The sequence below is a fragment of the Dipodomys merriami genome, unplaced genomic scaffold (genome assembly GCF_024711535.1).
Source record: "Dipodomys merriami isolate MVZ:Mamm:240054 unplaced genomic scaffold, mDipMer1.0.p SCAF_5, whole genome shotgun sequence".
Taxonomy (NCBI): Eukaryota; Metazoa; Chordata; class Mammalia; order Rodentia; family Heteromyidae; genus Dipodomys; species Dipodomys merriami.
The window spans coordinates 69,601,267-69,622,806 of NW_027206068.1; the positions used below are offsets into that span (position 1 = coordinate 69,601,267).

Here is a 21,540-nt window from a genome sequence, read left to right on the forward strand (position 1 = left end):
TACATAGGAACGTTTTGTCTATATCAGAGCTCTATATGTGCTCAGCGACCCAGCAATGAGGTGTCACCTCACTGAAATCACTGGAGTATAGATTTTCCTCCCAAAGAAAGGCCAAGGCCAAGCAGATGGAAACATAAACCAAACCAGGCTGCAAGCTGGCCTGATCTCCTGGCTACCACCCCAGCTTCTTCCTCTTCTAATTAACATGGCATTGGCTTAGATCAGATAGGGCAGAAGCCAGGAAGATTGCTTTTAGGAGCCAATTTCTGCCAGACACTTAAACAGCTGGGCCCCCCATCCCTCCACGTTTAAAATCAAGGCAATTTGGAGCGGAGCCTCATATGCACATTGGTGTAGAGTGATGGTATCCAGTGATCTCATCCACCTCTCCTTCTGTGCATGTCAAAGGGTATAGGAGGCAGTGCCTTTCCCCCGGATCATTCCTGTTAGACAAAGTTAGTGGAATCCAGTCCTTGTGTGAATCAGAGACAGTACTTTTGGGCCCGAGTACCTGGAGTTTCCAAGTCACTTAGATGGAAAGGAAGGAACTGAGAGATCTGGTGTTACTCCTGTGTTTTATGGTCAAAGGGACCAGGCCCCTGAGAGAGGAAGTGGTTTTTCCCTCTCCTCTGCTCTCCACTAAACCAAATCCCTCCATGTTATAGCTGTCCTTCCAGGAAGCTGGTGTAGGCTGACTGTGAACCTCTGGGGCTTATAATCACCAAGACAGCACGCACATGTAATGACAGATCTGTTTGTGCATAGGGAGCTTCATGCTAGCCCTGGGGGGTGAGGGGAGGTAATGTGACTTTGCCAAAACCTTGAGTGGTACCTAGGAAGAAGCAGTGCCAGGAAAGTTCTGCAGGAGACTGTATTGTTTCCAGCATCGCTCCCCAGCAAGAGACGGAGACAAGATTGCCCTCTGCCCTCGAGGTTCTTCGACTGTCTCTGTCGTCAAGCAAGAAGAGAAAAGAACCTGGGGCAGGAAGATGGCATGCTCAGAGTGGCTTTACTCTTGGAAGCTCACTAATCACAGTTTGAGAATGTTCCTTTCTGCACAGCTGTAGATGCCACTCTCAGTTTAGTTAAGAAGCCAGTTGGATCCCACTGACTCTCAGCTCTGAACCAAGGCCCAGATGGATAAGAAGCTGCAAAGATTCACAGTGAAAAACATGTGGTGCTACACTCTTAATTTGCATCCTTTCCAAAATTCTCCTCCCTACTCTGTGGGAAAAGTTCCCAGCAGATCTTCTTCCTCTACAAAGCATGAAGTGTCTAGAGTCAGGTGGGCAGACAGAAGTGGGCCAGAGTTTCCAATGGCTGCTTCCCCTGGAGATTTCTTTTTGTGCTCTCTCTCTCTCACTCTCTCTCTCTCTCATTCATTCTTTCTTTCTCTCTTTCTTTCTCTCTCTTTCTTCATTCTTTCTTTCTTCCTTTCCTTTCCTTTCTTTCTTTTTTAGTAATGAATCTGGAAGAAAGTAGAATGGATACCTCTCAGATGTTTCTGCACTCAAATAATTTCAGGCAAAATCAGTTACAGCAAAATCAAATATTTGCTGTAAAATGCTTTGAGACCATCAGCAAAGTATTTAACCTGAGATTGGTTTTTGAATTTTATGATTATTTGCGGCATCTATAAATGTATATGCTTGTACATATTTCTATATACTATTATATCTATATCAATCTATAATTTCAATTCTGTGTATGTTATCACATCTCCAAGAGACACAGAAGACACAGAAATTGAGGCTTGACTTCAGTGGCTATTCTTGAATTAATTATTAACACTTGAGAATGACTAGTAATGATGTTATACTCAAAAAAAGAAAAAGGAGAGTATCCTTTGTTGGTTAAAATAATGAACATGCAACTTTCACAGTCATTGAATAAATAAGTGCAGGGTAACTATCCAGGAACCATAGTCAGCTCTTTTGCAGACACACTTCTAAAAGCCCCTAAATTTGCTGTCCATTGCCCAATTCTTTATAATCCTGAAAAGCTGGAGTAATATAGATACTCAATGTAGGTATAGTAAGTTTGGCACATAGACTCATGCCATATGCTTTATTATTAGGATTTTATATATTGACAGCGTTGTTTTCAAAAGCCAAATTTGTGATCAAAGCATGGTGCAGAACAGCTAGTATGATTTTGTAGGACAAAACCCCTATTAAACACACACACACACACACACACACACACACACACACACACACACACGAGAAAGAGTATGACTGTTAGTGGTAGCTGTCTTGGTTGGAAGGGGTAGGAGCATGGAATAAGGACAATGTTAGCATATGACCAAGCCTTATGTACATCCTTAAATTGACACTTTTTCCCCAGTTACTTTTGATATGTGGGAAAAGTAAAGAAGTCAAAAATAAGAATAAATCAAAAGTAAGACAATGCGATTCTTTGAACAGCCCTTCAACTCACATCGTGTAGTGATTCCCCAGCTACCTCTTAGGACCCTTCCTGGTGGAGCCCCAGCCATGGTAAACGGCTTCACAAACCACGTGGTACCATGGGACACCATTGGAGGCTCTCAGAGCTCCAACACAGGTTCATTTCCAAGAAGGATCTGTCTCTCAAGTAGATTCCGAGATTCCCTCCAAGTTGCACAGTTTTGGCTCCAACCAAGTCCAAAGAAGGAAGGATTCCAAGGGAGTACTTGTTCTAGAGCCCCCGCTCCCTGGGTGGCATTTGCCCTGGGATGAGGCCAGGGAGAATGGACTGGCTGCTGGGTGCGGAAACTGCAGCCACATTTTCTTCTTGTCTTTAAAGAACAATTTGTCTTCAACCTCACTTAAAGCTTTCCATTTCTAATATTATACCTTACATATAGAAATCAATTTTAACTTCTCGCAGCCTTTTCATATGTATCATTATCGCTCTTCAAAATAATCCTGCAGGGAGGGTACTATTCAGATGCCGAATTTCTGTGAAACTAAAAAGCTTCCTGAAAGCCAAGGCACCCATTGAAACATAAAGTGAGGGCATACAGGCAGGGTGTGGGAGTGTGCATATATACACACCCATGCGCGTGTGGGCGCGCGCGCACACACACACACACACACACACACCACAGGTTCACAAACACTTCAGCCACTGCATCACAATTTATAAGAACAGGAGAATGGCAGGGACCAGGCCTACTACCTGCTTCATTTCCTTCTTGATTTAAAGGCCATATTTCACCTAACAGCCCCATAACCTAGAAATCTTATTTCTTCAAATGATATAGATGTAACGACTCATTGCTCTTGTTAATACAAAAGGAGACACCACCACCTAGAAGCTTGTAAGAGAGGCATCTAAACATAGCTAGCCATATTAAATAAATATAGCAGTCAGGTGCCAGTGGCTCATACTTATAATCCTAGCTACTCAGGAGGCTGAAAGCTGAAGATAACATTTGGAAGCCAGCCCAGGCAGGCAAGTCCATGAGATTTATCTCCCATTAAACACCAAAAAAAAGAGTCAAAAGTGGAGCTGTGACTCAAGTGGTAGAGTACAAGCCATGGACACAAAAGCTCAGGAATAGCACCCTGGGCCAGAGTTCAAGCCCCAGGACTGGCACAAAAAAAGACAGACAGACACAGACAGACAGACAGACAGACAGACAGACAGACAGACAGACAGACAGACAGACAGACAGACAGACAGATAGATAGATAGATAGATAGATAGAGCAAGCTACTGGGTTATGCTTAGTTGCGTTTTCTAGGTACCAGGTCAAGTCTGGAAAGAGATATTCTTATTTTAGTATGTGTTGTCAAGTAACATTGTTAAGCAAATTATTATGCCCTCACCTGTTGTATTAGTTTTCCAAAACTACTGTAACAGAATAACCACAGACTGGGTAAAATTGAGTTTCTAATTGTTGTGGAGCCTGGATGTTCTAGATTAAGGTGCCAGCCTCTTTCCCTCACTCACAGATGGCCTCCCTCCCATACTTCATCACCTGCTGTCCTTGTGTGTGCAAACTCTTGGAGTCTCTTGTGATGTCCTAATCTCCTCTTACAAGGACACTAGTCAGGTTGGATTTTAGGGGTCTACCCTAATGGTCTTATGTTCACTTAAGCACTTCTTCAAAGGCCCTGCTCTCCAAATACAGTCACAGTGGAAAGTCCTAAGGACAGAGATTCAACATCTGAATTTCTCAGGGGCACAGGTTTAAGACTACAGATTTTAGGACAGGAACCTGGATACATAGTTCTAACTTGGTATCTAAGGGGATTTGATTGGGGATTCATGAGTACCGAAATCTGCCAGTGTTCAGGTCTCTTGTATAAAATGCACATTATTTCACCTACTTTAAATCATCTCTATTACTTATAATACTTGATACAACCTAAATGCTATGTAAATAAATGTTGTGCTATATTCTTTAGTAAATGCTCACAGGGAGGAACTATGAACATGTTCAGTACAGACCAGATCTCTTTCTTTAAGTAAAAATATTTTTATTGATGGAAATTGATCAGTTCTTTTAGAAGGGAACAGAGGTACAGAGTATATTCTTTTAAAGAATCAAGTTAACATGGAAGTGTTTTAGTTTTAGTCTTTGCATAATAGCATCCATATAGAAGCTGATCTTGAAGCCAAATTTGGTGTCTAAGTAGACTGACCACTTCAGACCTGGACAGGGCACTGCTGGACTCAACTCAGGCTCAGACAGGCTCATACACCAAAAAGATTTTGATTCAGGCTTGGTTAAATGTGTGTGTGTGTGTGTGTGTGTGTGTGTGTGTGTGTGTGTGTGTGTGTGTGTGTGTGTGTGTGTGTGTGTGTGTAACTCACAGATGTAAAAAGCCAACTGTATTCTCTCTTTTTAGGTTTAAATTATATTATATTTACAGATAGTCTAAAGAAATAATACAAGCATATCCCTAAAATACTTTTACCACTTGCCACAAAGGTAGCATTTGGAAAAAACAGTAGTATAATATCATAACCAAAATACTTACATTGATAGACTGATAGCTGTGTTCTCTTTAGAATCAATACCAACCTGTACAGACCAGTCCTTTCAGCATCTTCATTTGAGGCTGTTGCATGATTGTGGTATAAATTTGCTGGGGTATAGAACAGCCTTGTGGGGTAAAGATGTTGTCTGGAAAGCACAAAATTTCTCCTGCCTTTGGATGTGGGGCCTCTGTGTTCTGCTCCTGGCAGAGTCTCAGAGCATTTGCATAGTTTGCAGAATGCTGAGTGATTCTACCCTCCTCCCAGCCCCCAATGCTTGGAGTGCGTTCTCTTCCCCAGCATACCCACCATCCCCTGCCTCCTCCCAGTGAGGTCCCGACGGCACCTTTGATATAAAGCCCCGTGACCTGCCTGTTGACAGCTGATGATGCAATGGTGTATAATCAACAGTAATTTATATTCCGTGCAGGCCTGAACATAACTATAAAGTGCTCTCAAGAGCTGAATGCTGCTGGGGCATTTAATCTAAGCAAAGAAAGGATTTAGTGTGCATCAGCTTCCAAGATGAATGCAGCACTGTGGAAGAAGAAGGGATTCCTTTTCTGTGTGCTGATTTGCTGCTTTCTGGTTTGAATGGCTGGCTCAGGTCTGAAGGGGGGAGAAGCTGAGCGAGAACTTAGTTGCTTCTCAGACATCCTTGGCGTGCTTGTCGACGTGGACATTTCTGCATGTCCATCTCAGCAACCACGTGTGGGGCTACCAGTTAGAAAAGAGACCCTGTCTTCACGTAGTGACAAGGGAACAGGCCCAAGGTTGGGACCACATAGACGTCATGTCTCATTCCTGAGAGCAGAAAATGTCACGCAGATGGATTTCTAGCTCTAGAAAGCTGGAGAAATTATACACCAGTGAAAAGTTGTGGGCGCATCTTGGTCACATAAAGAATAGATATTTGGGGAAATGGTTGTGCACACAATATGTAACTGCTCTGGTTCCCCGCGAGAACCCTCACAAGGGCCTTGGTTTCCTAGGAGATGGCTTCTTGAATTAGTAAGAGCATTCTGTCACCTAGCCTGAGGCCTACATTTGGATGCTATTTCTCCACAGGGTCCATTGCTGTGGCATTACTGCCATCGCTTCTCTGAGGATCCCTAAGGGGTGTGGAAACACATGTTCTACCCTCCCCGGGTTGTGTAGGCTAATCTGGCAACAACCACACAGGAGGTACCATCTTGTCTGTCTTAGGCACCTGCAATTAGTACTTAGAAGTAGGTTGAGCAAGACGTTAATATTATAACTCTGAATATCAGCTTAAAAATATCCTAGTCACTGGGTGCTGTGGCTCATGCCTGCAGTTCTAGCTCTGAGATCTTTAGGTCGCAGGAGGTGAGACCTGAGGATCTCAGTGTGAAGCCAATCAGGGCAGAAAAATCCAAGAGACTCTTATCTGCATTTAACCAGCAAAAAGCCAGAAGTAGAGCTATGGCTTAAGTGGTAGAGTACCTGCCTTGAACAAACAAAATAAAACTTAACAAGAGCAAGAGGCCTTGAGTTCAAGCCCTGGTAGTGACATGCACATAAATGAAGGAAGGAAGGGAGGGAGGGAGGGAGGGAGGGAGGAAGAAGAAAAGGAAAAGAAAATAGAAGTTTCCTGGATATTAACCTTTAAAGTGGTATGAGAATGAGGTCTTCTTGGGATATTGATGAAGTGTTCCCTGGTGACATTTCAAGATGACAAAAGCTTCCCCCAAACAATGCTATCCTAGGCTGGTATTTTTTAACATCAGTAAACTATTTCGTGGACCCAAGCTCCTGTGTTTCCACTAGCTAAAGTATGACCATTTCTCCTGCTCACAGAGCCCCCTCCATGCATGCATTCCCTGCTGTCCTGTCTGGCAAGCGTGCCCAGTGCAAGGTGGGTCCCACAATGCACAGCCCGCCTGGGGGAAACCAGGACTTCCCCAGGCTAGGACTGAAAGTCCCAATTCCAGATACCTACCCACCCCCAATCCCAGCCTATCAGGATGGTTGAGCTCCCCACCATGGAAGTGAGGCTTAGAAGAAGCAAAAGAAGTCAGGAAGTTAAAGAATTTTTTTTTGGCCAGTGGAGTATCTTAGTCCATTTTCTATTGCTATAAAAATATAGTCATGTTTTTTTCATAATGACTTTTTTTTGGTCAATGGCAGGCCATATATATAATGAAGCCAGAAAAATCATTACTTAGGTGGAAGATTACTGTTTCTGGAGGAGTATCGTACAATTTTATGATGTTCGCAGAATAACAGAAATTCATAATAACACACCTCAGAGTGGATACAGACATGTGACAGTACCCAAGGCTGGGTAACTTATAAAGTATAGGCGTTTATTTGCCTTGTGGCTCTGGAGGTTGAGATGTCGTAAGAGCAATGGTACTTGCTCAGATAGTTAGAGAAAGGGTCTGGCTCAGACTTCTCTTCCTCATCTTACAAAACCACTAATGCCAGCATGGGCACCTCATCCTCAGGACCTCATCTACTAATTACCTAATTACCCTCCAACGGACCACCTTCAAATACACTCCCATAGGAATCTTGGAATTATGGTTTCAGCATGTGAACTTTTGGATAGTGCATGCAAATTGCAGCATGGGGTAGTGGGGAACATTTGGACATGCCTTATGCCTGGACTGGGGTTTGGAAAGAAGGAATTGCTCACATGTCTCAATCATGTGCTGGTGATACTTGGACCATTACCAGAGAGTGTGTGACATGACACAGCATGTTAGGACAGCCAGAGACCTCCTAGTCTGAAAAGACAAATGGCAGCTGAGAAGAGGAAGCAGCCAAGGAGATGTAATGAAGCCTGATTTCAGGGTGACTTGGAAACCAAGGAGATATCTAAGCAGGAGGAGGTTGTCCAACAGCCAAGAAACTAACACTAGTGAGAAACTCCATTCTAGTATTTGGCATCCGGAGGAACATTAATTAGAGATGGCAGCAGAGTGAAGGAGGTGGGGGAAGCTGTCTTTGGAGTTGGAACAGGAGTTGGGAGTCTGGGCATGGAGAGTTTCCTCTCACACTCTAGAGGGAGCTGGAGGGGAGCAATCCTGGAACTCTGGAGAATCCCTCCCCTCTTCCAACCAGACGACCCAGGGACAAGAGTGCCCAGCTCAGGGTGCTAGGTGACATCACTCGGGGAGTCGTGAAAAAGCTGCAGGTAGATGGTCATCAAAGGAGGCAGACGCTGCATTTGACCTATGAGAAGGCAACACTTAACATAATAGCTTATTGTACCCATGAGCCATGGCTTTCTGCCAACAGGTGTTTACAACAGCGACACCAGGTGTTGAAGAGTCTGCTACAAAGTACCACTGCTTGTATGCCAACAGGTCTTCTTAGTGCAAGTTCTCAGCCTGCAGCTACTTAGGTGGTTCCTTATCTGCTTCTAACTGGACTTAAGATATCTGAGCCTGAGCCAGCATGAGTCCTGACACAGGGAGGGTAATTAGTTTTTATTTCTCATTCCATCCAGCTGTGACCGACTGGCTGTGGCTGTGTGCCTGGAGGGCTGGGTTGAGGAGTCTGAAGCCCCTTGCAGGACCAGCATGGATGAGTTGTCTCAGTCTTCTGCCAAAGGCATGGACTGTTCCCTACTAGAACAGACACCCTGGACTTTGTGGCCCAAAGGGTAGTTTCCGCAATGAGAGACCTTAATTTTTCTCTGCAAAGGGGCAAGGCAAGTGTTTTTCAAAGATGTTGATGTTGTAAGAATCCAATGAAATTTCCCCTGGAAATAGATCAAATCAAGTCAATTCTGCTCAAAGAGAAGAGAGACAGCTGGGACTCTCTGTCTTCCGTCCTCCTTTCCCAATGGCGTTTGTTATGACAACTTCTTGATTGAAAACTACTGGGGCAGGTGCTATTTCAGAAAAAGCCAGGGAGGGTCCCTTCAAGGACAGCATTGGATTTGGGATCTGAGAGGAATGACAAGGCTATTCTAGTCAAGGGAACAGCAAGGGCAAAGGCTCTGCAACGTGTGCTAGTTTGTAAAACATTCTAGTCTCTAGTGTAGCTACAGCATAGGAACCATGGGAGTCAATGGTAAGAAATTTAGTTCAATAAGCAGAATATTCTCAGGGAAGGCCAAGAGGATGTAGAAGTTTGGATTCTATTATTGGAAGCTATCAGAGGGTTTTAAACAGACTAGAATCATAATCTGGATAAATTTTTAAAAATCTCAGTAGCTAATATATGGAGCAAGAATAGAAGGCAGGACACCAATGATGTTATAGTGGTTTGTGTTCCAACGGATGTTGGAAGTTCTGTAAGTGATGGAAGCTTGCTTCTGGCCGCAAGGAAGTGTCTCACAACTGGTAAATGCAATAATGGGTCTGTAGATGTCACCTTATCTCAGGCATGGAGCTCTAAGACAATAGGGCACTCACTAGTGGGGACCCCCTTCTGCTTATTGCTTACAATATCCTATTGTCAACGGACACCTGCTTCTTTCTTAGGCAAAAAAAGTTCATGAGACCCCAATCTCAACCAATTGTTGAGCATAGTGGCTCATGCCTGGCATGCTAGCTACTGAAAGAAGCATAAGTAGGAGGATTGTGGTCTACCCTATCTCAAAAAAAAAAAAAAAATCAGAGCAAAAAGGACTGGAGGCATGGCTCAAGCAATAGTGGGCCTGCCTAGCAAGTGTGTCATCCTGGTTTTAAACTCCAGGTTCACACACACACACACACACACACACACACACACACACACACACACACACACACACACACACACACACACACACACACACACACACACACACACACACACACACACACACACACACACTGTCTTAAATGAGAGAGCCCTAAAAGGTTTTCTACCTATGGGGATATTGACAGAGGAATTCTTTAAAGAGATAATCATTTTTTATTGGCAAGATGAAAAAAGCAAATTAAAAGTTTGCTAATTGGTCAGATTATGTTTTGTCAACCATGCCTTAATTTTCTGTTCTTGGATTATGAGTAAAATTGAGTACTTTTCATGTCAGTATTTATTAGTAGTTTTTCCTGTGATCTGGACTTTGGCCAATTAAATTTCCTCTTTCTTTGATAAAACTTTTGTGCACATCCAGCGGTTTTGAGGGTGGTTCCCAGCGAGCTGCATCGACATCACCAGCAATGTGTGAAGCCCCAAGACCTGTGAACCAGAAATTGGAACTGGAACGGGTCCCAGTCATCTGCTTCCACAAATCTTCCACCACTATGAACAACTTAACCCAGAATGACTGACATAGAAAAGCACAATGGGAGGTTGAGGGGCTCATGAAGGGACCACCGGCCTAATGCAAGTCTTACGTAGCATTGTGGATACAACTGCCAAAGACTGCAGCCTGGCTTTTCTAGTTCCTGGATGTGTGATCTTAACCTCTCTGGGTCTCAATACCTTCATGGAGAAAAATGAAGATAATAATGCAATATGCCTCATAGAGCTGTCCTAAGAATGATACAGTCCATGTGTGTTAAGTACTTAGCATAGAACCCAGCACATACCACTTTAGTAGCAATGTAGCAACTATGACTTTTAATGATCACAAACTCTTGACTCTCATTACTCCACGCATTTCCCTTGTTGGAGACTTCTGCTAGACATAAGACTCTATCTTAAAGAAACTTTGCTGTCATGAAGCAAGAATTTTTATAATAAATGGAAAACTGCACGTCATACTAATTATACTCCTTTCCCTTAGCAAATATGCCACTCTTTGCCCTTTCATTAATCCAGCCTAGTCCACTGTGCACATTACCAGTGGTCATCTAAGGAAAAGGAGAGAAAATGCTGGCAAGGCTCTTCAATTCATTCAAGGTAGATCAAATATTTGTACTGGTTAAAAATAGGATTATAACTCTAAATCATTTTATCCCCTTCTGCCTCTTCAAATGATCTTTTCACTGGAGGCTAATATGAGTAATATTTTTAATGGGAGGTCCCATGATCAAATAAGCTTATTACAGAAGTAGATTTGACACATTCACATACACATACATGGATTACAAAGGAAAAAAGGCACGTGCAGGATTCCAAATGTTTTTGACTTTATCCCCTACCTGGTAACAGTGTGCCTCAGAGAATTAGTACTCCTTGGAGAACCTTTGGGGAAATATCATCCTCTTGAAATTGGGAAACGATTTTCTAGGAGTTGGAAAGTAAAGACACTAAACTAGGAGGGCATTTGTTTTTCTAGTGGGTTGAGTTGTTTGTGGATTGATTGAAGAAAGACCTAATGTTATAAAAGATTTTATGTATGTGGGTGGGTGGGGGGAGAATATTTTTATTGTTAAAGAAGAACCCAGAGGCTCTGGGTTCGATTCCTCAGCACCACATAAGCAAAAAGAAAAAAGCCGGAAGTAGCACTGTGGCTCAAGTGGTTGAGCGCTAGCTTTGAGCTGAAGAGTTGAGGGACAGTGCCCAGGCCCAGAGTTCAGGCCCCACGACTGGACTGCCCCCCAAAAAAGAAGTACCCAATGGGATGCTTTCACTATTTCCCAAGAAAGACAACAGGTTGTAATTGCTTTTTGAAAAATCAACTGAATGCTCTGTGCCCCTCTGTTCTACATAAAACGCTAATATGATACTTATTTAGGGTGTTTTTCCCAGGAAGAGATTGCTGGCATATGTCCAAGAGTGGGCAATTATTGGAGAGTAAGGAATGGGAGATTCTTTAATACTCCTCCTGACACCATGAGTATTTCTAAATGATCGCCTTGGTAATGGCCTGCTCTTGTTCGGATCCCCTCATTTCTTTGGGCCAAGAAATTGAAAGTGTAGTAATCCTAACTTCTCTCTCTCTCTCTCTCTCTCTCTCTCTCTCTCTCTCTCTCTCTCTCTCTCTCTCTCTCTCTCTCTCTCTCTCTCTCCCTCTCCTCTACCCCTTCCCCTCTCCATTTCCCCATCCTGTCTTTTCTCCCTCTTCTCCAGGAACCTTCTGCATTATTTCACTGTGTACCTGTGTGGCCGGGATCAACTTTGAGCTGTCCCGCTACCCTCGCTACCTGTATGGACTCCCAGATGACATCAGTCATGGCTATGGATGGTCCATGTTCTGTGCATGGGGGGGCCTGGGCCTCACGCTGATCTCGGGATTCTTCTGTACCTTGGCCCCCTCTGTCCAACCTGTCCCGAGGACCAACTGCCCCAAATCCAGACCCGAGAACGGGACCGTGTGCTAAAAAAAATCACAAAAAACAAACAAACCACACACATACACACACACGCACACACACATATATATAAATATATATATAATATACATATATACAATGAAACTCAATCAAGATGATGCCAGTGCCAAGGTAGCGTCAAGTTGGCTCAGGCGCCCGCATCTCGCTGGACTTTGTGTCGCCTCATCGCCAAGATGGGGAATGTACCCCCATCTTGTGGCTCTTCCATCAATCCTTGACTCTTTGGCTTCATGGTTTCTTGAAGACACAACGACCACCACCACCGCTTGAGCGGTAGTGTCTGGATTCCCCTCCCTCCTGAGGATGTGGGGGCGAGCTGGAAGGGACAGTGGCAGTGGTACGAAGCAACCCAGATGTAGAGAAGCGTGTGCTAGACACTGGGCCAGCAGGAGAAGACACCACCGCCGGCCATCCCACCCTGGGGAAACAAGGCTCCGAAGTTCATCGAATGTAACCACATCTTCGAGCCCGTTTTTAGAACCACTTCTCCCGCTCTTCCTCCTTTGATCTCCTTCCTGGCTTGCCAGCAACACATCACGAGTCCAAGAGAAAACAAACTGGAAAGGGAAGTTTTCTCTTTGTGGCCAAACTTTTTGGACAAAGTTTTGGAGGTGGGAAGGGGAGAAAACACATGGAGAGGGCAAGATCCACGTCAATCAAAGGATACTTCAGTGGCTGCTCAGAAAACCCAGTCTTACCTTCCAGCTGCCTTATACCCAAGTTAAACAAGAGGCTGCCCTGTCCTCCCCCAACCTGCACTCCCTGGGCAGACTGAAGCCTTGGAGCAATGATGCTGTGATGTGTATGTGTGTGTGCGAGTGCGCGTGCACATGTAGGCGTGTGTGCATGTTCATTGGGTGGATTCATATTGCATTGTGATTGTTGTGTGTAACACTGTGGAGGTTTACTGGCCCAAGACAGAGGCTCCAAGGCCTAGGAAGTATCACCAAAGGCAGGCCTGTATGGGTGCCAATCCTGCAGCTATAGATCCTTGGAGGGGTGTGTGTGTGTGTGAGTGTGAGTGTGTATACACGTGTGTGTGCATACGGTAAATGTTTCCTGAGAGTGAGGTTTTGTTTGTGTTGCGTTTTATTTTCTATTATTTTTGGTACAGCTAACATTCCCAGAGGGCAAAACCAAGAACAAAACCATTGGGCCAGAGGACCCCATGGTTCTTCGCGTTACAGTGCTGGAACTCTGCAAGATTTAGTCCTCTTAATTTTGGAAGTTCAAGACACAACTGGGCACAAAAGCCATGAGAGAAGAGGGGGAACGCACGGTTCAGGAGGGAAACAGAAGGTTGCCTCTGGTTGCGGATGCACATGTACGTATACCAAACAAGACCTTGGCTCCCCATCGGGTGGGCTGTCCTTTGTCACTGAACATCTGCCCCTTTCCTAAGGGGTGACCTCTGTACAGATGAAGCAGGTCACATGCGGAGAGAGCACCTCATTTCCCATGGGCTCTAGTTTGTATGATATTGTGTAAATTAATGGGTAACCCTTGACTCTTTCCATCACCTTCCCTTTCCTCTTGATACTCCAGGCTATGAATCCCAAAATACCTGTCTTAGTGGCTAGCACCCAAGCAGAGGTGGCACAAGTCCATCCCAATGTCTCACACTCCCTTGAATGAATTGGTACTATCGATACCAACAGGGGAAGAAGCCAGCCAGAGCTGCGAATGCTGTCAGGGCAGGAGCAGCTCACATCACCTTGGGGGCCCTGCAGGAGTCTCATAGTCCTGGGGAGGCAAAATAAGAGTCCTCAAGCTGATATAACTAGAGTCAGCCCCGTAGCAGGAAATCCAGTTGTTGTATAACTAGAATTCTTTGGGAACTTTGCCAGCCACTCCGCAGCCTTCTTCCTCCACGTTCAGTTTCATCTCCTATCCATCTACCCACCTTCTCATCCACTAACCAATGACCCTCCATAGACCCTTCCTTCATCCACCAGGATGTAAGATCTGCCTGTCTCATTGGCTCTTTTCAACTGTGTGTAATTCATATCTGGGTGTGGACTCCAATGGACTTGAACATGGGTCTCTGTATGCATGTATCTCTCTGGTGCATTCTGTGTGTGCTCTTGTCGATGCGTACCTGCACACAGGTGTGGTTGCACTACCCAAGAATCCTTCACAGGGACCCTGGTCAGCTTCTGCAAAGGGTCTCATGGACAAGTACCCTGGGCTATGGGTATGCTGGGGGATGTGGGCGAGCTGGGTAGCAGGAAATGCTGTTGGCTTCCACTTGAGGTCCAAAGGATTCTTTTTTAAGATGAAGGATTTATTCTAGAAGGGAAATTATTTTCAAGAGACCTTAGGTTTTTAATTGAGAATTTTATTTTTCTTCATAAAGTTAGACTTTTTTTCACCTAAGGGGAAAGGCAAACGTGGGCTTGAGGAAAAGCGAAGCTAAGTACGGCAGGTTAGGAGATGTTGTTTCTTCTTTCCAAGCATCTTGAAGCAGGCAGGAACAGGCAGGGGTCCAACAGACAACATTTGAGACCGAGAGTTTCTCGGTGATTGGATGTGAAGTTCTAGATGTTTTCCAGTTGCAGAAAGGTGAAGGAAATACTTCTAAAGGAGACACTTGGAGGCAACAACTCTTTTCAGTTTTCTTTTTAAAAAAAAAAATCACATTTGAAGACCATAGACCTCTCATTATTTATACACTCTTTCTTATATTGTATCTACCATAGGCAGATTGTTGGCTATATGGAATTGCTTATCTTTGTGGCAGACTTGTAATAAATCTTACTGTCTTCTTTGGAACCTAAGAGATTTGAAATGTTAGGATTTTCAGGAAGGGTGCAAACCATCTGGGATTAACTATTAGTAAAGCAGGGCCATTGAGCAAACTTTCTTGGTAGTGGAGCCAGAGAGTCACACCGTAGAGTGTGAGTCTTCCTGGGAGCAAAATCATACCCAGCCCCATGGTTAGATGGCAAATTCAGGCCACATGAGACCTTGCTCTCTTCAGCAGAGTCTTGACCACAAATTACAATATGCCCCTGCAAGTAGTTACTGAAGTTTGGTTAGGCGATGGCTCAGAACAAAGCAAAGGAGAAGGAAGAAAAGAACCTCAACTTGTTAGATTCCCTAGGTCAAGCTCTTCTTATCCAGATCAAAGTATCACCCTGCCTCAATAGGACTGACTCTGTGGCCTCAGTCAGGCCTTGAGTTCCTACCCAAGTCATGTTGAAATTCCTTGTGTGTGTATCCAAGTCATTGGGCCATGCTTGTCCTTTGGTCTCTGTGGAAATCAGCCTGGCGCACAAGGTCCATTTCAGCGTTTATTTCCTTTCCTCCCTACTGGATTTCGGATTCAGGAAAGAGGTTTGTCTGCCAGCAGAGACAAGGAGGAAGGTCATAGTTTTTGCTCTTCTCACTTTAGGGATTGTATTTTCTTTTTCTGTCCCTTCTTCCTCTCTCTTTCCTCTCTTCCACTTCTGGATCAACTTTGGTTGATAAAAGTCATTAAGTAGTTCATCTCTAGAGATGATAGACAGACTCTAAGCAGCCCTTTTGTTGTGGCTCTAGGTTTGAGCCTTTGCCTTTCAACAACTCCATACTTTTTACCTCCAGGGACCATGAAAGCTCAGAGATGGGATAAATCCCTCAAGTCAAGACCAGCCTTCCTTGACCTCATGTCCCTGAGCAGCTTCCTGAGTAGATTCTCTGGTAGATTCTCTCTCTAGAAGTGAAGCTGTCTTTCCTTTTATAAGAGGAGAAGATAGATGAGCTAAGACTCTGTCTCCACATTTGTCTGAGAAGAGGCCTAACATGAAACTGCCACTCGTGGAGTCACTAGTCCTGATCTTATGGGAAGATATGCCTCTTCCGTCTCTGGAGCTGCCCAGCTGAGTCAAATTCAGAATCGCACTGAATTTTCAAATGTATCCTTCAGAGGTGTGTAGAACGAAACTGCCTTCCCCTGGCTTATGCTGGCAGTATGGATTAATTGATGTTCAAAAGTTCAGAGTAAGAGTGGGAAGAAATGGCACCTGATTGGCCTCGGGATTGGTTGGTGTAGGATATTTGGTCAGCCTGTTGTTCCAGGGAAACTGCTCTTCCAAAAAAGTTTTCTCTGTTCCAGGGACTAAGCAACTCTGTGAACACATCCATCCCTTCCCAGGGAAATGCAGTGAGTCAGAGCGAGAGCTGATTTCACCATTCTCACTAGAAATACAAGAAGTTTCTAGAAGTAATGGGTGCAGACCAGCCAGATTGTCCTTGGCACTGCCTTCCAGCTGGTACAGTCAGAGGAAAGGAACAGAGTTTTAAGCAAGCCCAGCAGAGTTGGTGCATACAAATGATTCTGATTCCTCGCAAAGCAGTTGACTGCTGAGGCTATATCCTTATTCTCTGTTTCCAGTGATGCTAACATTTTTTTAAAAGATGTTTCCAAAACATTATTCCAATTCCCAGAACATGTTGCTGTTACTGGCTAGTGGGCTTCCCCCTTAGTGGTCAGGACTCATCACTCAGAGGCCTCTGAAGTTTACCCAATCAGAATGATCGTAACCCCAAAGCCTCCCCAATGAGTTGCTGCCTTTGGGTTGGCAGTGGAGGACACTGAATAACCACCAAGTCTCACTGGTCAGTGTCAAGATGACTCTACATTCTGTGGCCTGAGACTTCAAATAGAATAAAAAGGCCTTTGAAAGTTCAGTGCCACAGCTTAATAAAGGAAGAGTAGAACAGGGCTCAAAGATTCCTATTTAGGGATCTCTCTCTCTCTCTCTCTCTCTCTCTCTCTCTCTCTCTCTCTCTCTCTCTCTCTCTCTCTCTCTCTCTTTCACCCTTCTTTCTTCTCTCCCCTCCCCTCTCCCCTCCCTTTTCCTCCCCTCCCTTGCCCTCCCCTCTCCTCTCTCATACTCCCTCTCTCCTCTCTTTCTTCTGGTCTTTTGTCAGGTGCCATCTCAAATCCAATCTGTGGAATAAAACACTGAAGCCAGAGAATCTCACTAATTAAGCAACATTTGTATGTGGTTACTGTAAATCATTTCCACTCAGCATTCACATGACTTGTGACTCTGGCACTGTGTCTTCTCCATACTTGAACTTCCTCATCTATAGGATGAGGATGGTGATAACACTTTACCTCATGGTATATTAAAGGTGACAAAGAAATTGCAAAGTGATTTGCAAACATGAGGTGTCACAAGAATTCCATACTGATCAAAGTACCCCGCAGCAGCTGAGCCCTGACTGTAATGGAATGTTCCATTGGGGGTCTGAGCCTCACTGCCAAGGGTTGATCCTAGAGAGAGAGGTTATTGTGGTTGCTGGGTGGGAGTGTGCCTATCAGACCGAAGTACGTGGGATTCTCTTCTTCACTGAAGCCCTTCAGAGCAACTGGCTCTTTCATTTACCTATTCCCAAACTTGCTTCCTTTCAACCAAAGCCTGACTTTGCAAAGGGCATGCTTATCCTCTTAATCGAGAGGAAGGCATTAGATGAGTGAATTGAACCATGTGGGGCCAGCAGTCAACTTTTCTCGCTGGCATGGATTAATTCATGCCTTGCTGTTAGTTTCAACAGTTCTCTAAGGCTGCTTCGAGTTGCGAATGCCCAAGGGGTCAGGGACTAAACTGGGTTCTCAAAGATCTGAACAATCTTTCAAATTTAGGGTGAGGGTAAGTTTCTACGAGCTAGAGTCTGTTTCTCGTCAATTGGTGAAGCCAATGAGATCATCAAAAGCTTGTGGGCTTTTGCAGGAAGACCTCTGGGTGGAACATTGACTAGAACTTGTGATCTTGTTTGGGAAACTCTTGACACTTGGGTTGTGAAATGAGAAAGGAACAACTTCCACACTGTCTGTAGTGGATCAAGTTGTCATGTCAAATTGAGACTTTCTCCAAGGGGAGGTCAGGTTGTTGGTCTCTATGTAGCTAGAGCCCAGTAAATGGGGAAATGCCCCCCGCCAAGGGAGATTGGTTCAGTGTGGACAAGCAAGAAACTGGGTCCCAACAAACTGGGATTTGGCCAGCAGCAGCTCAACCTGGTGTCTCTCAGACACATGCCAATTATCTCCTCTTTGTGCCCAAGGACTGGCATTGCTCCCGAGGGAACCCCATGTCCCTCTTTCTCTCTCCCTGCCCCTTGAGCTTTCCCTTTCCTCTCTGGGTGGCCCGCCCCCCCCCCACTCTCCTCTGTCTGTGCCAGTGTTTCTGTGTCGTGAGTGTGCTTTCACACAGAGCTTTCTCGCAGCCACTCATGTTCCTCTCCCATTTCCTCCCATGGTGTGACTGTTTTGCTATTCAAGACTATCTGTAAAAAAAAAATGTACAAATAAAAGTGGAAACTGAAAATAAAAGGGAAGGGGATTGCAGCTTCTTGTATACAATGATGTAGCCCTCAGTTGTCTGGGGACTCGTGTGAACTTCTCAGAGTCCTGATTCTGGTGGCACAGGAAGAGGGGACGCTGTAGCACAGGAGATTTTTTTTTTCTGGGTGTTTCTCTGGCAGTCACTAGTGTCTGCTTAGAACTCTGTTCTGAAGAGATTTGCTTTTGAAGCAAATGTATCTCCCCCAAAGGAAAAGTATATCATCAGAGTCAGAAGAGTGAAGGTCATAGCAAAGTCAACACGAAGACCTGAGCTGGGCTTTGTTAGTAGATCACCCTGAGCCTTGGTGGTAAGTCTAGTTACCTCACTGTGTCCCCATGTCATCTCAGCCTAACAGGAAGCAGGTTGGCTTTCTGAACTCATGGGACATCAAGTTTCTTTGTCCCTTCTGCTGCTACTTGTAGATGCCCTGCTCATGCTGGCTAGCATGTGCTTTCTGCACTGAGGTAATGTAGGAGAGGTTTTCTACCTGCTACTTTTTTGCCCCACATTGCACACCTCAGAAAGAAGCCTCAAGCTGACAGCCAGTTTGTGCTCAGAGTCCAAAGCCTCTTATCTACCTTTTTCATTCTCAGATGCCTTTTCCCACCCACTTTGGCAATCTCCTTTTACTGTCTCTGCTGACAGTGCTTGGCTGGGCTGGGCTGGGGTAGAAGAAGGAGCATCAAAGGAGTTGTGTGTGAATTGCTTTGTCATCTTTGACTCGTTCTACAAACATGGCGTAGGATGTCAGAAGCTGGGAGTCTGGCCAAGAGCTGGGGACTAAAGAAGGCAGAGGTTGTGGTGGGGTGAAGGCTGTGGGCTGAAGAGGTTGAGTAGAGGTAGGGAGGTAAAGATGGAGAAATGGCTTGATCAACAGAATGCACTTGGCATGGTGACAGAGGAGGAACCCAGCTTAGTAACTCTGAGGGAAGATGAAGAAAGAAAGCACCCACCCCTAAGACAGAAAAGCTATTACCCTACAGGATAGTGTACACTGAACTCAGCCAGTACTAGCCATCCTCTCTACTGTATAATGAAAGCAACTGTCAGTCTAAACCTTTATCCCCTCTGACAACCCTTGGTGATCATCTGTGTAACCAGAGATGATTTTGACCATCACTGTCCAAATTTACTAAGATACAAGCTATATATGCCATTTTAAAGATCTTATTAACCATACTTTAAAGATCCAGGAAAACAGATGAAATTACTTTTTATACACTATTGTAACCCTGGACATTAAAAAAAAGCAGTTCAACATGGAGTCAACATAAAAATATTACTGAGATATTTATTCTTTCATCTTCCCAATGAAACCGGAGTTCAGCATGAACCTGACTCTGAGGAAACATCTGAATTTGAATCAGCCACATTTTGAATGCCTCAAAGTTCGCAGATGGCTTCTCGCTACCAGCTAGGACCACAGAGAGTTAGGCTCTTCATTCAGTCTGAGCAGGACACCCTTGCCTGTGAGTCCCTCACTGGCAATGCAGACTCTGTCACGGCTGATGGCAGCAGGAGGCTGGATTGGCCAACCATAGAAAGCAGAACAGTGTCCAGGCTGCTGTCTTGCTCCTGGAGAGATTCTGCTTCACCTGCTGAGGAAGGGGAGACACCATTGTCACATCTGCCCACAAGGCTGAGGGCTGTCCCTGGCCGTGGTCCCGATCACCCGTTTGAAGTCCACAAGGCCAAAGCAGGTCATAGTCTTTAATAGCTGCCTTCCTTATCCACATGTCCTTTGTCATACTGTGGAGATGGGGCAGACAGGCAGGCCTTCCTTTGGTCAAGATTCAAGATCTCTACCACCTCCTGTCACCTGGTGCTGTCACCTGCTAACGCCATCTCACCAACATTCAGAGCTGCTTTCTCCATCCTTTCCTTTCCTTTTTCTCTTGAAATCAAATGCTAATAAGGAGATTCACTGGGAAGAGCAGTGACAGGCTAGGTCTACTAGGAGGTGGCTGTGACAAGTCCTAGCTACTTTTGGACTGGGACTCAAGCCACCATTGCCTACCTCTCCTCTCTGCTTGGAAACCTTCCTTAGGTTTGAAGAAACCTCTTTTGTTCAAGGGGAAATAAGTACCAAGATTCTAGTACAGAGAAAATAATAACATACAAGCAACCAACCCCTGGGCATTCACAAAGCATTTCAAAGAGCCAGTAGGACAAGGTTAAATTCATTTAAAATATAACATTCTCAGCCCAGTGTTACTGAGCAAGAGAAAAATGAGCTGATTTGGTGAGTATGTTTTATATATGGTCATTAGACAAGGACCATCACCAACAAAACTCTCAAACACCTGGAGTGTTTATGGTCCACCAGATTATTGCTCAGTCAATATAAATTTATTTACCTTCACTTTAATTTGCATAGTGCTTTCTGATTGGCTAGACAAGAAGTGGTGTATACTGCAGGATTCTAACAACGGACTCTCCCCGTGGAGGTAGCAATTCCTGTGGTTATTGGTGCTAAACTAAGATTAAATATTATGTTCCTTTGTTCTGATATGATGTGAATAAATGTGTTGTTTAATCTTAACAAGAATGCTACATCTTATCAGATCTATTGTACTGTCTGTTCCTTCTCATAATTAATTAATTACAGGAAAGGTGATTCAGACCAGATCTTGAAACTCTTACGATATTCGGAGAGGATTTTTCATAAGGAAGTGGGAGGGGGGAATGAAAAGGGAAATTGCCAGGTTCCTGTGACTTTGAAAGGACTGAAGAAGCAGAGCATTTGGGGACCTCACTGAAACTGACTGCATCTTGCAATTTTCTTTTTCAAATTGGCAGAAATATTGTATTTCCATCGATTGAAGAAAACAAAGTGTCTGGTAATTAATTAAATGACTTGTTCATGGAAAAAAATAAAAATAAATAACCTGTCAGTTGTGGAATGTAAACTGATTAAACAATTAAATAAAGAAGATCATGTTGTGTGTTTTAAATGATTGTGTCTGCTGTCTCCTTGGGGAAGAAGGGAGGACAGAAGCTAGCATTTGTTGGAGAACAGTGTTACTCCCTTGAGTTATGCATAAAAATTAATA

The 21,540-nt window shown here is 44.4% G+C and overlaps 1 protein-coding gene and 1 long non-coding RNA gene across 4 annotated transcripts in view; one reads left to right on the forward strand and one right to left on the reverse strand.

Annotated features, from left to right (window-relative positions):
• Window positions 1-21,441, forward strand: part of Tmem178b (transmembrane protein 178B) — a 379,241-nt gene extending 357,800 nt beyond the window's left edge. The window contains exon 4 of the mRNA XM_069996920.1: window positions 11,893-21,441. Within this exon, the coding sequence (XP_069853021.1) occupies window positions 11,893-12,143 (251 nt within the window). The 3' untranslated portion in view covers window positions 12,144-21,441. The remainder of the gene's footprint in view (window positions 1-11,892) is intronic.
• Window positions 19,759-21,540, reverse strand: part of LOC138809867 (uncharacterized) — a 48,203-nt gene continuing 46,421 nt past the window's right edge. For all 3 annotated transcript variants that reach the window (XR_011366961.1, XR_011366962.1, XR_011366963.1), the window contains one exon: window positions 19,759-20,085. This is a non-coding gene — a long non-coding RNA (uncharacterized lncRNA). The remainder of the gene's footprint in view (window positions 20,086-21,540) is intronic.